The sequence below is a fragment of the Phoenix dactylifera genome, unplaced genomic scaffold (assembly GCF_009389715.1).
Source record: "Phoenix dactylifera cultivar Barhee BC4 unplaced genomic scaffold, palm_55x_up_171113_PBpolish2nd_filt_p 000926F, whole genome shotgun sequence".
Taxonomy (NCBI): Eukaryota; Viridiplantae; Streptophyta; class Magnoliopsida; order Arecales; family Arecaceae; genus Phoenix; species Phoenix dactylifera.
This window is the reverse complement of record NW_024068286.1, coordinates 8148-22692: the sequence shown is the minus strand read 5'-3', so window position 1 is coordinate 22692 and position 14545 is coordinate 8148. Positions and strand designations below refer to the sequence as shown.

The window sequence follows — 14545 nt, the reverse complement described above, 5'->3', positions numbered from 1 at the left end:
AAAACTAGCCGTTACTTGCTGTTGGGAGGTCAAAAAGTACTTCTGCAGAACTAGCCGTTATGCTTCTGCCCGTGCTGGGGTCGACCCAAACTTTTCTGGGGTCGACTCAAACCATTGTTCATCATACTTGGGATCGACTCAACTTTTACTGGGGTCGATCAAACTTTCACTGGGGTCGACTCCTGCTACATTGGGGTCGGCCCTCTCAGGAAACACAGAACCTTATATTTCAGCTGTTTTTCACTGGGGTCGACTCAAGCCATAGTGGGGTCGACTCAAGTTCCATTGGGGTCGACCCTCTCAGGGATTCCAGAGATACAATTTTGAACGACATAGCCTTGGGGTCGACTCATGTTCAATTGGGGTCGACTCAAGCATTCCTGGGGTCGGCTCCATCTAGGGTCGGCTCAAGAAAAGTTGGGGTCGGCCCTCTCAGTAAATTCCAGAGACTTGTTTTCTCAAGGCTTGAAGCTGGGGTCGACTCAAGGTTCCTTGGGGTCGGCTCCTCTCCTGGGGTCGACTCAAGCTTACTTGGGGTCGACTCCACTACTGTTCATTCCGTGCCATTTTTGCAGAGGTGTGCCTGATGGTTCCATGATGTACCTGTGAGACACGGGGCTGAAGTCGGCAGCCCTCGCCGACTTCAGCCCCGATTCATTTGGGGAAGGAGCCGGAACAGAGGATCGCGTGGGCGATCCTCTCCGGCTCCTCCGGAGGGGCAAACAAGGCAAGGGCGCCGCGAGATCCCCGCGGCGCCCCTCCTAGTCCATCCACGGCCGTGAATCGGCCGTGGGATCTCGCTTGACATCGCGGCGGAGAACCGTTGCGATGGGGCTATAAAGCCCCATCTACTCCTTACCCTAGGGCATCCCGAGCTCCTCCTCCTCCTCTTCTTCCTTCCCTCCTCCTCTTCTCCGACCGGTGTACCCTCCCGACCAAGCGCCGCCCGGATCCCCCTCACAGCCACCCCCTGTTCTGAGACCCATCTCCTTGGGTTCAAGCGTCGCCGCCGCCGCCTGACACCGGACCGAGCCTCCCCCGGCCGAGATCCGCCACTTCCGCCGACTGCCTGTAAGCCCTCTTCCGTTTGTGCTCTCCGATCTTAGCCGATGCATGCTTTCCTCCCTTTGTTTTGGCCCCAAACCGAGACCACTCTCGGTCTCTTCCTCGTCAGTCACCGCCGCAACCGCCGGCCGCCAGCCGGCCGGCTGACCGTCGACCAAGAGGAGGCCGGAGGCCGGAGGCCGGAGGCCACCCGGGCTGGCCCTCTCCCTCTCTCTTCTGTCTCTCCTGCTTCCTCTGCCCGTGAGGGGGTTTGGGGAAGGAGGAGCCCATCACGGGCCAAATTGGGCCCGTTGGGCCCAGTCCACTGCAGGCCCAACTTGGGCCCAGTCCACTGCAGGCCCAACTTGGGCCCAGTCCAGTCCGATTGGGCCCAGTCGGGCAGTACCCTTGTGGGCCCAGCTTGGGCCCTTTTCAGATCCAAGCCCGGAACCCGAACCCGGATCCGAAACCCGGAACCCGAAACCCGAACCCAGTGGGCCCGTGTCCAATAATATTATTTTTGGATTTTTGCTTAATTCTGATATTAACAAAGAATTAATTAAATTTAAACAGGTGAACCTGATCCGCCTATCTGAAGTAGGAATTAAGCGAGAAGAGGTAAGTAACTTAATACTTCAAGTGTGATTTTCAGATAAATAGATTAAATTCTAAAATATGTTTTGTATTTAGTAAAATGGGGTCTGGCATGTTAAATTTCATTTGAAAATTATGCTTTGAAATCCGTAAACTATGACTGAAAAATTTATGAAATCTGTTTATATATATATATATATTCTCAGCATGGCTATGATCTGTCTGTTCTGTTCTGGCCCTGCAATGGGGATTATACGTTGGACCTGTCGACTTGTATTCTGTGAGGAACCGGTTTCGACACCGCGCCACCGGTGATTAGAATAGTGGGTTTCTGGACAACCGTTTCTACCGGTGACTAACAATAGTGGTTTCTGGCACTCTGTGCAACCCATGCCACTGGGTTACGTGGCCGTAGCCTATCATGTTGAGATTATGATATCAGAGTTTTACAAAAACAAAAATGATATTATTTGTGATTTGTTTCAAACATTATCCCTGTATTTTGATCTGATATGCTCTGACCCCACTCTGGGGTATTTTGTTACTTACTGGGCTAGTGTAGCTCATTATTCTGTTTTTTCGTTTTTCAGATCCAGAGGCTTGATCGCACGGGATTGGGGAGTGCGTTAGAATTCCGATGATTCTTCAGTTTTTGAAATTTTAGTTAGTTTAGTTTGGACATTTGAATTATGTTGGCATATGTTATTTTGGAGTTTTGTAAGACTGCTTTTGAATGATTTTAAGTATTTTGTCAATTTTAAGCATCTGCTATTAATCCTTAAATAAAGTATTGAACATCTGTATTTGCTTTGATGTAATCCGATGCCTTGCACGCCTGTGCGGTCCGCCGTGCGGGCGTGCGGCGTCTGCCGCGCCTCGGGCTCGGGGCGTGACAGATTTGGTGGTATTAGAGCTCAGGTTTAAGATCACTAGGGATTGTAACTGAACAATTATATTGAGCCTAAGTTTTAGGATTCGTAGGATCCGTCAGAAAAGGTTGAGAGATGGGTAGGAACCAGATAAGGGGATAATGTTTATTTATTTTATTAACTATTTCGTATTATTCTGTTTGGATGATTTTATAATATCTATATATTTTACTGAATCAGAAATGCCGCCTCGTCGTGTCCGTAGCCTGAATCGGATGGTCAGGGGCCCTCGGGAAGAGCCCCCTACTAACCAAGCGGGCGAGGCACCGCATAACTCAGGGACCCAGGGTCAATCAACTCCAGAAGCTGCCGCCGGAAATCAAAACTCGGGTGCTCGAACTGATCGAGGAGGTCGTCGGGTTAGTACGCCAACAGAGGCAACAACCTCAGCAACCAGTCCAGCAGGATGTTGCTCCTCCTGAGCAAAGAAGGAGTATAGCAGAATTCAAGAGGATGGCACCTTCGGCTTTTAAAGGCACCACTAGTCCTCAAGAGGCCGAAACCTGGATAAATGAAATGGAGAAAGCCCTTCAGGGCAATGGAGTGCACCGATGAAGAGAAGGTCAGATTTGCCACCTATATGCTTCAGGACCGAGCTCATCATTGGTGGATGTCTGTGGAGCGCACATTGGCACCCGAGCATGAGGCGCTTACCTGGCAGAGATTCCGCACAGCATTCTACTCCAAGTATTTTCCCTCCAGTCGCCTGAGGGAGCTGGAGAGGGAATTTCTCAATCTGAATCAAGGAACTATGACTGTGGATGAGTATGAGGCAGAGTTTGACAGGCTATCTCGGTTTGCTCCCACCCTCGTCATGGATGCAGAGTCTCGGATGAGGAGATTTGAAGAAGGATTGAAGCCTCACTTACGTCGGAGTTTGGCCGCAATAAACTCGACAAACTATGATGATCTGGTAGACAGGGCTAAGAATCTGGAAATTGTCTGGAAAGAAACCTATGATGCCAAAGATAAGAAACAAAAGAAGAGAAGCAGAGATTATGATGCTCGCAGTAGACAGAATTCTAGCAAAACTGCAAAATCACATAACCAATCTTGGCAATCAGGGAAGCAAGGATCTGATGGAAAGACTATTCAGCAAGAGAAGCAGAAGTGTGATGCATGTGGTGATATTGGCATAAGACTGAACACTGTAGACGATTATCTGGTGCCTGTTTTAGATGCGGCCAGCAGGCGTCATAAGGTAGCTGAGTGTCCTCAACAGGACCTTCGATCAGTTCAGAGGCCTCAAACTTCAAGAAACCAGCAAGTGCAAGCTTCTCCTGCTCCGGCTCAGTCAGCTCAGCCTTCTTCTCCTAAGCAGCAGAAAGGGGGGAGACTGCGCACACAGGGTCGTATTTATGCACTGACTCAGCAGGATGCTCAGGCATCCAACACGGTGGTGTCAGGTACATTGCCAGTTGCTTCTGTTTATGCTCATACACTATTTGATTCTGGTGCTACGCATTCCTTTGTGTCATCTACATTTGTGGCAAAAACATGACCTGCCTTGTGGTGCAATTAGAGTATGATCTGCATGTTAGCACTCCTGCAGGGAGTGGGATGATTGGTAATCAGGTCTGCAAGACTTGTCCAATTCGGATTGTAGGTAGAGACTTGCCTGCTGATTTAATAGTTATAGATATGCATGACTTTGACATAATCCTCGGTATGGACTGGTTAGCATCAACAATTTGCCACCCATTAATTGCCATGAGAAACGGGTAAACTTTCAGATCCCCGGAGATACCGAATTCAGCTTCGTAGGGAGTGGTGCTTATACCTCCCCTCGAGTTGTCTCCGCTATGCAAATTAAGCGGCTGCTTAGAAAGGGGAGTATGGCGTATATTGCCACAGTGGTTGACACCAGACAATCAGATCAAAGATTGGAAGATATTCGAGTAGTGAATGAATACCCTGATGTCTTTCCGGAAGACCTTCCTGGCTTGCCACCAGATAGAGAAAATTGAATTTGCCAATTGATTTAATTCCTGGTACCACACCAATCTCTAAGACCCCCTATAGAATGGCTCCAGCTGAAATGAAAGAATTAAAGGAGCAGTTGCAGGATCTTCTTGATAAGGGTTTCATCAGACTAGTGTTTCACCTTGGGGAGCTCCCAGTCTTATTTGTAAAGAAGAAGGATGGTAGTATGAGATTATGTAATTGATTATCGAGAGATAAATAAAGCAACAATAAAGAAACAAGTATCCTCTACCAAGAATTGATGACTTATTTGATCAGTTAAAGGGGTGCTCAGATATTCTCTAAAATTGATCTTCGTTCTGGGTACCATCAATTAAAGATAAGGGCTGAAGATGTGCCTAAAAACTGCTTTTCGTACTCGCTATGGGCACTATGAATTTTGGTCATGCCTTTTGGACTGACAAATGCCCCTGCAGCTTTTATGGATCTGATGAACAGGGTGTTCAGACCCTTTCTGGACAAATTTGTAGTAGTCTTTATTGATGATATCTTGATCTATTCTGGGAGCCAGGCCGAGCACGAGCAACATTTGAGGTTAGTACTTGGAAACCCTAAGACAAGAGCAGTTGTATGGTAAGTTGAAGAAAAGTGAATTCTGGCTAGACAGTGTGATGTTCCTAGGGCATGTAATATCTAAAGAGGGTATCTATGTGGATCCAAAGAAGATCGAGGCAGTGGTCAACTGGAGCAGACCCAATAGTGTTACTGAGATTCGCAGCTTCTTGGGCCTAGCAGGATATTATAGACGATTTGTTGAGAATTTTTCCTCTATTGCTGGCATCTTTGACTCGACTAACTCGTAAAGGAGTTAAGTTTGAGTGGTCAGATAAATGTGAACAGAGCTTCCAGGAGCTTAAGCAACGTTTGGTGTCCGCTCCCATCCTTTACCCTTCCCTATAGTGGCGAAGGTTATACCATCTACAGTGATGCCTCAAAGAAAGGATTGGGTTGTGTACTGATGCAGAATGATAAGGTTATTGCATATGCTTCCCGACAATTAAAGTCATATGAGGAGAACTACCCCGTTCATGATCTGGAACTTGCTGCTGTTGTGTTTGCATTAAAAAATTTGGAGACATTATTTATATGGTGAATCTTGTAAGGTGTACACTGATCACAAAAGTTTGAAATACCTTTTTACCCAGAAGGAACTAAACATGAGACAGAGAAGATGGTTAGAGTTACTGAAGGATTATGATTTGTCTATTCATTACCATCCGGGAAAAGCTAATGTGGTAGCAGATGCACTGAGCAGAAAATCCACTGGTAGTATTGCTGCCTTACTCACCTCTCAGAGGAAAATTCTGGAAGATCTGAGGAGAGCAGAAATTGAGGTATGTTGGCATGACTCCGATGCACAATTGGCAAATTTACGTGTCCAACCTACCTTGATAGAGAGGATCAGGATTGCTCAAGCAGATGACCCTCAGTTGCAAAAGCTTAAAAGTGATATTGAATCAAGTTCTCAATCAGAATTCAGACTTCATGAGGATGGATCATTGAGATACCAGGAACCGAATGTGTATTCCAAATGACTCCAATTTAAAGAATGAAATTATGAAGGAAGCTCATAATACTGGATATACAGTGCATCCTGGGGTACTAAGATGTATAAGGATTTTGAAAGGCACATTTTGGTGGAATAATATGAAGAGAGAAATTGCACAATTTGTGGCTCGGTGTTTGACATGTCAGCAAGTTAAAGCAGAGCATCAAAGACCGGCAGGGTTGTTGCAGCCCCTACCACTTCCTGAATGGAAGTGGGAACACATCACTATGGACTTCGTCTCCGGGTTGCCTCGCACTCTTAAAGGTTATGATGCTATATGGGTGATTGTAGACAGATTGACAAAGTCGGCACACTTTTTGGCATTCAAGGTAGGAATGACCTTGGAAAAGTTTGCAGAGCTCTACATTGAACAAATAGTGAGGTTGCATGGAGTACCCGTATCCATTGTTTCCGATAGGGACTCGCGGTTTGTATCTCACTTTTGGAGTAGTTTGCATAAAGCCTTGGGGACCACTCTGAGCTTCAGCACAGCTTTCCACCCTCAGACTGATGGCCAATCAGAAAGAACCATTCAAACCTTGGAAAGATATGCTAAGAGCTTGTGTAATGGATATGAAAGGTTCTTGGGACCCGTCACTTACCTTTGGTTGAGTTTGCATATAATAACAGTTACCAGGCAAGTATTCAAATGGCACCTTATGAGGCTCTATATGGAAGAAAGTGTAGATCACCTATCTGTTGGGATGATGTTGGTGAAAGAAGAATTATGGGCCCCGAGATTGTGCAACAAACAGTAGAGAAGATCCAGCTGATCAGGGAACGCCTCCGGATAGCTCAGAGCAGACAGAAAAGTTATGCAGATAATAGAAGAAGGAAATTAGAATTTCAGGTCGGAGATCATGTGTTTCTGAAAGTGTCTCCTACTAAAGGGGTGATGCAATTTGGAATACGCGGAAAACTTAGTCCACGCTATGTCGGCCCCTTTGAGATTCTGAAAAGAGTAGGAGCAGTGGCCTACAAATTGGCACTTCCACCTTCACTGTCTGGAGTTCACAATGTTTTTCATGTTTCCATGCTAAGAAAGTATATTCCAGATATGAGCCATGTGGTAGAAGTGGCTCCCTTGCAGCTTAGAGAAGATTTGACATATCCTGAGCAGCCTGTACGTGTGGTTGATAGAAGAGAGCAAGTGTTGAGGAGGCGCACGATTCCTTATGTTAAGATCCAGTGGAGCCATCACTCAGAACGAGAGGCCACGTGGGAGCTGGAGGATGAGATGAAGGAAAAATATCCGGACCTTTTTGCAAGCTAAGGTATGTTAAATTTCGAGGACGAAATTTTTTTAGGGGGGAAGAATGTGAGACACGGGGCTGAAGTCGGCAGCCCTCGCCGACTTCAGCCCCGATTCATTTGGGGAAGGAGCCGGAACAGAGGATCGCGTGGGCGATCCTCTCCGGCTCCTCCGGAGGGGCAAACAAGGCAAGGGCGCCGCGAGATCCCCGCGGCGCCCCTCCTAGTCCATCCACGGCCGTGAATCGGCCGTGGATCTCGCTTGACATCGCGGCGGAGAACCGTTGCGATGGGGCTATAAAGCCCATCTACTCCTTACCCTAGGGCATCCCGAGCTCCTCCTCCTCCTCTTCTTCCTTCCCTCCTCCTCTTCTCCGACCGGTGTACCCTCCCGACCAAGCGCCGCCCGGATCCCCCTCGCAGCCACCCCCTGTTCTGAGACCCATCTCCTTGGGTTCAAGCGTCGCCGCCGCCGCCTGACACCGGACCGAGCCTCCCCCGGCCGAGATCCGCCACTTCCGCCGACTGCCTGTAAGCCCTCTTCCGTTTGTGCTCTCCGATCTTAGCCGATGCATGCTTTCCTCCCTTTGTTTTGGCCCCAAACCGAGACCACTCTCGGTCTCTTCCTCGTCAGTCACCGCCGCAACCGCCGGCCGCCAGCGGCCGGCTGACCGTCGACCAAGAGGAGGCCGGAGGCCACCCGGGCTGGCCCTCTCCCTCTCTCTTCTGTGTCTCCTGCTTCCTCTGCCCGTGAGGGGGTTTGGGGAAGGAGGAGCCCATCACGGGCCAAATTGGGCCCGTTGGGGCCCAGTCCACTGCAGGCCCAACTTGGGCCCAGTCCACTGCAGGCCCAACTTGGGCCCAGTCCAGTCCGATTGGCCCAGTCGGGCAGTACCCTTGTGGGCCCAGCTTGGGCCCTTTTCAGATCCAAGCCCGGAACCCGAACCCGGATCCGAAACCCGGAACCCGAAACCCGAACCCAGTGGGCCGTGTCCAATAATATTATTTTTGGATTTTTGCTTAATTCTGATATTAACAAAGAATTAATTAAATTTAAACAGGTGAACCTGATCCGCCTATCTGAAGTAGGAATTAAGCGAGAAGAGGTAAGTAACTTAATACTTCAAGTGTGATTTTCAGATAAATAGATTAAATTCTAAAATATGTTTTGTATTTAGTAAAATGGGTCTGGCATGTTAAATTTCATTTGAAAATTATGCTTTGAAATCCGTAAACTATGACTGAAAAATTTATGAAATCTGTTTATATATATATATATATATTCTCAGCATGGCTATGATCTGTCTGTTCTGTTCTGGCCCCGCCAATGGGGATTATACGTTGGACCTGTCGACTTGTATTCTGTGAGGAACCGGTTTCGACACCCGCGCCACCGGTGATTAGAATAGTGGTTTCTGGACACCGTTTCCACCGGTGACTAACAATAGTGGTTTCTGGCACTCTGTGCAACCCATGCCACTGGGTTACGTGGCCGTAGCCTATCATGTTGAGATTATGATATCAGAGTTTTACAAAAACAAAAATGATATTATTTGTGATTTGTTTCAAACATTATCCTGTATTTTGATCTGATATGCTCTGACCCCACTCTGGGGTATTTTGTTACTTACTGGGCTAGTGTAGCTCATTATTCTGTTTTCTTCGTTTTTTCAGATCCAGAGGCTTGATCGCACGGGATTGGGGAGTGCGTTAGAATTCCGATGATTCTTCAGTTTTTGAAATTTTAGTTAGTTTAGTTTGGACATTTGAATTATGTTGGCATATGTTATTTTGGAGTTTTGTAAGACTGCTTTTGAATGATTTTAAGTATTTTGTCAATTTTAAGGATCTGCTATTAATCCTTAAATAAAGTATTGAACATCTGTATTTGCTTTGATGTAATCCGATGCCTTGCACGCCTGTGCGGTCCGCCGTGCGGGCGTGCGGCGTCTGCCGCGCCTCGGGCTCGGGGCGTGACAGTACCAAGGTCAACTCCACCGATGTTGGGGTCGACTCATTTCACACTTTGCTACATCTTGAGGTTAGACTTATCCATACAATCAATGAAATATATTTCAAGCAGTTTTAAATGTATGCCATGGTAGTGCTACATACTCTTAACAATTAAAATTACTATTTTGCCCTTAAGAGTACATTTTACTTGAAACTTTGCTAAATTAGAATTTAGAATTTTCTATCCCTTTTCTATCACAAATTTAATCTCATTCTTAATCGTTGAAAGACATCTTGAACTCATTCTTCTAATGTATCGAGAGTGTCGAACTCAGTAGTGATGTATCACATTAACTTGTAGTACTAATAAGATATTTCCTCAATCATTGTGTTAATCATCAAAATAACACTATCATCCTTAATCTCCCCTTTTTTGATGATTACAAAACATTGAGTATAAATAGATTGATACTTATATTAAAATTAGGAGTTTTGTTTTAGAAAGAGCTCAAGTTGCTGAATTTCAGCTTTTCAAATTTGAAAGTGAATATTCCCCCTCTTTCATTCAAATATTGCCAATTAGAACTTTTGATTTTCTCCCCCTTTTTTTTGTATTTGGTTAAGGATGAAACTCCAAAAATTTGAGATAAAGCAAGAATTTCAGGTTATGTATCGAGGCACGAGAAGAATGTGCCAAATTCAGAAATTTTGATTGAAAATTCAGACTTTCTTGTTTTTTTTAAAAAAAAATTTCATTGTTACATATTCCTCCCCCTTAAGTGAATATTATTTCTTCCTATAATTTTTAAACTTATTTCTCCCTTTACATCGCAACTTCCTTCTTTTCTTACTTCTCCCCCTTTTTGTTATCATCAAACTAGTGTATGACAATAGATAAGTAGAAGCAATAAATGATAAACAACCAAATTTCATTGAGTAAAATGGAACATTGTAGTACATTGAAGCCAAAAGTACAATGTTCTAAAATTAAGGTTCAAGGTACATCAACCAAGTAAAATGCATATGAGAACTAGATAAATCCTAGGCACTAGTCATGATGGACTCCTATAATGCTAACATCAGGCCTAGGGGGAATTTAAGGGCTGTGATCTAGTCCTCATCCTCCTAGCATAAGTGGCGAGGGAAGGTCGAGCCTGATGGGACTGAGTCTGGCATGGACCTCGCTGAGCTGGATGACTCTGTGCCGAAACCTCCGACTCAGCTGCTCGGGGCACAGATGGACCGTGAGCCTCTCTCTCTGTAATGCTCCCACCTGCTCTCTGAGATCTCTAATCTCAGCAGTCATAATGTCCATCCTGCTCGTCAACCCATCAGAGAGAGTCCTCACCTGAGCTGACACAAGCTCAGTCATCCTACTCCAAAACTCCTCTGTGCACCCCGTAGGTACGGATGACGACGGTCCAGCCTCTGAAGGTGCCGTAGGATGATCTTCAGGTACCTCAGCCTCAGGGATGGAGTCTCCGACCTCTGGTGCATCATCCTCCGGTGCATGCATCCCTGCTCCTCCACGCACCCACTGCCCGTTCACCTTCTCATAACCCATACGAACTAGGGACCGTGCAGTGTAAGTGTCAGTGAATAATAGATGCCTGGAGATCTCTCCCTCCACTGATATGTCATGCTGTCGGAAAACCAGGGTGAGTATCATACCATAGGGCAGAAAAACTCTCGACTTGCATATAGCCTCTCTCATCTGCCTGATCATCATAGCTGGGAGGTTCAGGAGAATGCCCTGAATGACGTGCTCCATAATGACCAAATCTCGCTCAGATATGTGAACAAATCTCCCACTTTTCGGAAACAAAATCCGACCTATGAAGTTGTGCAACAACCTCATCTCAGCTGATAGAGAGCTAGCTATCACATTTTCGGAATAGTCAAAATCATCTCTCTCAAAGATCAACTGTAGAGCTCTCAACTTGCTTTCCGGCCTTTCTGGAGTTGCACCTTCGCAGGGGAGATGGAGCAACTCACTCAAACTTTCTTCTGAAATTCTAACCCGTACTCCTCGGACCTCAGATACAAGCCCTCCCATTCCAACTTTTAGGAAGGCATAGAACTCACGAATCAAGCCCGGGTAGGTCACCAAGTCTAGGGAGCAAAGATACTCCCATCCTTGCCTTCGGATCCAATCCTCCAAACGGAACCCTTCTTGATCCAAAAATTCGGAGTGGATCCTTCTCCCCGTGGTAACCGGTCTCCCCGCATATTTAGCAAGTTGAACTGAAGGAGAAGGAGGTGGAGGAGGCTCTACACGTGTCTCACCTTGTGGGGAAACTGTAGAGGAATCTCTAGCATGTCTATCTACAATGGTTGGGCGTGAGACTCTCCCGGATCTCTTAGCAACGGCTCGCTTGGGTCCCATTTTCACCAAATCCTTCCTTAGGTCTTGATCTAACGGCGTAGAGAAGCAATCTAGCACTGTTTGGAGATGATTGGAAGGGATTGGAAAGTGGAAAATAGGATTTTAGGAAGAGGACAAGATGAAACAGTGCCCTAGAATAGCTCACGGGTCCCTCTTTAAAAATAGGGTCCCGCCGTTGGGTCGACCCTAGATTTTTTTGGGTCGACTTAACGTGGGGTCGACCCCATTCTGGCTCGGGTCGGCCCCAGTTCAGGCTTTTAAAAAAAAAAAAAAAAATTAAATTCTTTCTTTCTTCCAATCCTTACCAATTCTTTATGGGACAATGATAAATGAGTAAGGAGTCTATAAATGGCTAGTTTGACTAATGTTTCATGAGTTTTTGAAAATGGAAGGAGAGTACCATGAGACAACTTGTTCCTTTTATATGTCTTCAATCAAAAGGATCACATATGCCTAATTCCCTCCTAAGCATGCAAAATCTATCTTCACTTAAAGGTTTTGTGAATATGTCAGCTAGTTGTTTCTCGGTACACACATGCTCAATACATACATTTCCATTTTGAACATGATCTCTAATGAAATGATACCTTATTTCAATATATTTGGCTTTAGAGTGCTGAACTGGATTTTTGGTAAGGTTAATGACACTAGTGTTATCACACTTTATAGGAATGCTATCTAGTTTAATTCCATAGTCCTCTAGTTGTTGCTTGAGCCATAGTACTTGAGCACAGCAACTCCCGGCAGCTATATATTCGGCCTCAGCCGTTGACAATGCTACTGAATTATGCTTTTTACTAAACCATGATATTAAGTTATTCCCTAAAAATTGACATGTTCCACTAGTGCTCTTCCTATCTAATTTGCATCCAGCAAAATCTGCATCAGAATATGCAGGTAAATCTAGATAAGAGTCTCTAGAGTACCATAAACCTATGTTTGTGGTTGCTCTCAAATATCTAAGGATTCTTTTGACAGTACTTAGATGTGACTCCTTAGGATCTGATTAGTATCTAGCACATATTCCCACACTAAACACTATGTCTGGCCTACTAGCAGTAAGGTAAAGCAAAGATCCAATTAAGCCTCTATAAAGCTTCATATCTATACTTTTTTCTTTTTCATCTTTGTCTAGCTTACTAGTGGGATTCATTGGGATGCCTATTCCCTTGTGATTTTCATTTCCAAATTTCTTTAATATTTTCTTTGTGTACTTAGTTTGATGAATAAAGATACCTTCCTTAGTATTGCCCGAGGTGACAACCCAAGAGGGGGGGGGGGGGTGAATTGGTTTCTTCTAAACTTTTGGTGTTTTAAAAGTTTTCTTAATTAAGTGCGGTGAATGCTTTCTTAAATTATTTGAATGAATTAAACTAGAGTAAAGATGAAAGATAATGCAATAATAAGCATAAGAACAAGCACAACACAAACACAGCGATATATAGTGGTTCGGTGCACCCCAAGGCACCTACGTCCACTCCCCAAGCGTCCCCTTGGGAATTTTACTATAACCCCTCGGATTACAGTAGGATTGTTTTCCGGGCTCACAATCCAAAACCTTTACAATTTGGTTTTTCGGGATCACCAAGAACCTATGTTGGTTTTACGGGCTCACCAACGAACCTTCACAATTGGTTTTACGGGCTTACCAAGAACCTACGTTGGTTTTACGGGCTTACCAACAACCTACGTTGGTTTTACGGGCTTACCAACAACCTACGTTGGTTTTACGGGCTTACCAACAACCTACGTTGGTTTTACGGGCTTACCAACGAACCTTTGTTGGTTTTACGGGCTCACCAACGAACCTTTACACTTGGTTTTGCGGGCTCACCAAAAACCTATCCCGTTGGTTTTGCGGGCTAACCAACCAACCTTTACAAGAGATTAACAAACAAAAAGAAAGATTTAAACTCCTAAATAAGCAAATGAAACAATATAAGCTACAAAGAAGAGTTAGAAAATATTTATCGCTTTGAAGTGGCTTCTCTCTTCTTTGTCAAGGATGCTTCACTCTTCAAGGGAGGATGGAGCTCTTGATGACTCTTTGAATCTGCTCAACCCCTTTCTTTTGACTCTTGAATGAAGCACTTGGATGAAGCTTGCCTTGCTAGGGTTCTTTCTTGAATGCACTTGATGTATTTTCCCAAAAGCTTGCTTCCTCTGATGAATACTCCCTCTTAAATACTTCTCCAACCTCCAAATAGTCCTTTCTGACCGTTGGATTGAAGAAACTAGCCGTTTATAGCCGTTGGGAGTCCAAAAAGCATTTCTGCACAACTAGCCGTTATGTTCAGCCCGTGTTTGGGTCGGCTCAACCTGTCCTTGGGTCGACCCAACCTTCACTTGGGTCGACTCAACCATTTCTTGGGTCGACCCTCTCAGAAAACACAGAAACTTGAAATTCAGCCTTCTGTTGCCTTGGGTCGATCCAACCTTTCTTTGGGTCGACCCAAGGTCAGCTTCAGAAAATTCAGAGCCTTGAATTTCAGCCTTTCTTCACTTGGGTCGACTCAACCTTTCTTTGGGTCGACTCAAGGTTTACTTGGGTCGACTCAACTTCTTCTTGGGTCGACCCTCTCAGTAAATCCAGAGAGCATTCTTCCTTTGCATTTTGAGGTTCTTTGGAGGTTGGGTCGACTCTTGCTTACCTTGGGTCGACCCAACTCACTGTTCATTTGTGCTGTTTTTGCAGGAGTGTGCCAGATGATTCCTCGATGTGCCGGGGTCGACCCAATCAACCTATGGGTCGACTCAATCCATACTTTGCTGCATTCTCAAGGTTAGTTTCATCCAAATGAACAAGACCATATATATATTTCCAATTAAGCAAATGTACTGAGAGCAATGAACTTA

The 14545-nt window shown here is 45.2% G+C and overlaps 1 protein-coding gene across 1 annotated transcript; it reads left to right on the top strand.

The window, feature by feature from the left end:
• Positions 1 to 3177: 3177 nt before the first annotated feature.
• On the top strand, positions 3178 to 6085 carry LOC120107612. Its single transcript, XM_039120964.1, has 3 exons — positions 3178 to 3362; positions 3489 to 3768; positions 5654 to 6085. The coding sequence occupies exons 1-3, from the start codon at positions 3178 to 3180 to the stop codon at positions 6083 to 6085; spliced, it is 897 nt and encodes a 298-aa protein (XP_038976892.1).
• Positions 6086 to 14545: the final 8460 nt, after the last annotated feature.

Bases quoted from the DNA above. Each gene is read 5' to 3' on its own strand.
- LOC120107612 (XM_039120964.1), top strand. From the start codon at position 3,178: ATGTCTGTGGAGCGCACATTGGCACCCGAGCATGAGGCGCTTACCTGG. The intron at 3,363-3,488 runs GTTTGCTCCCAC...TCTGGTAGACAG, and splicing joins GAGTTTGACAGGCTATCTCG to GGCTAAGAATCTGGAAATTG. The intron at 3,769-5,653 runs GTAGCTGAGTGT...GAATCTTGTAAG, and splicing joins CGGCCAGCAGGCGTCATAAG to GTGTACACTGATCACAAAAG.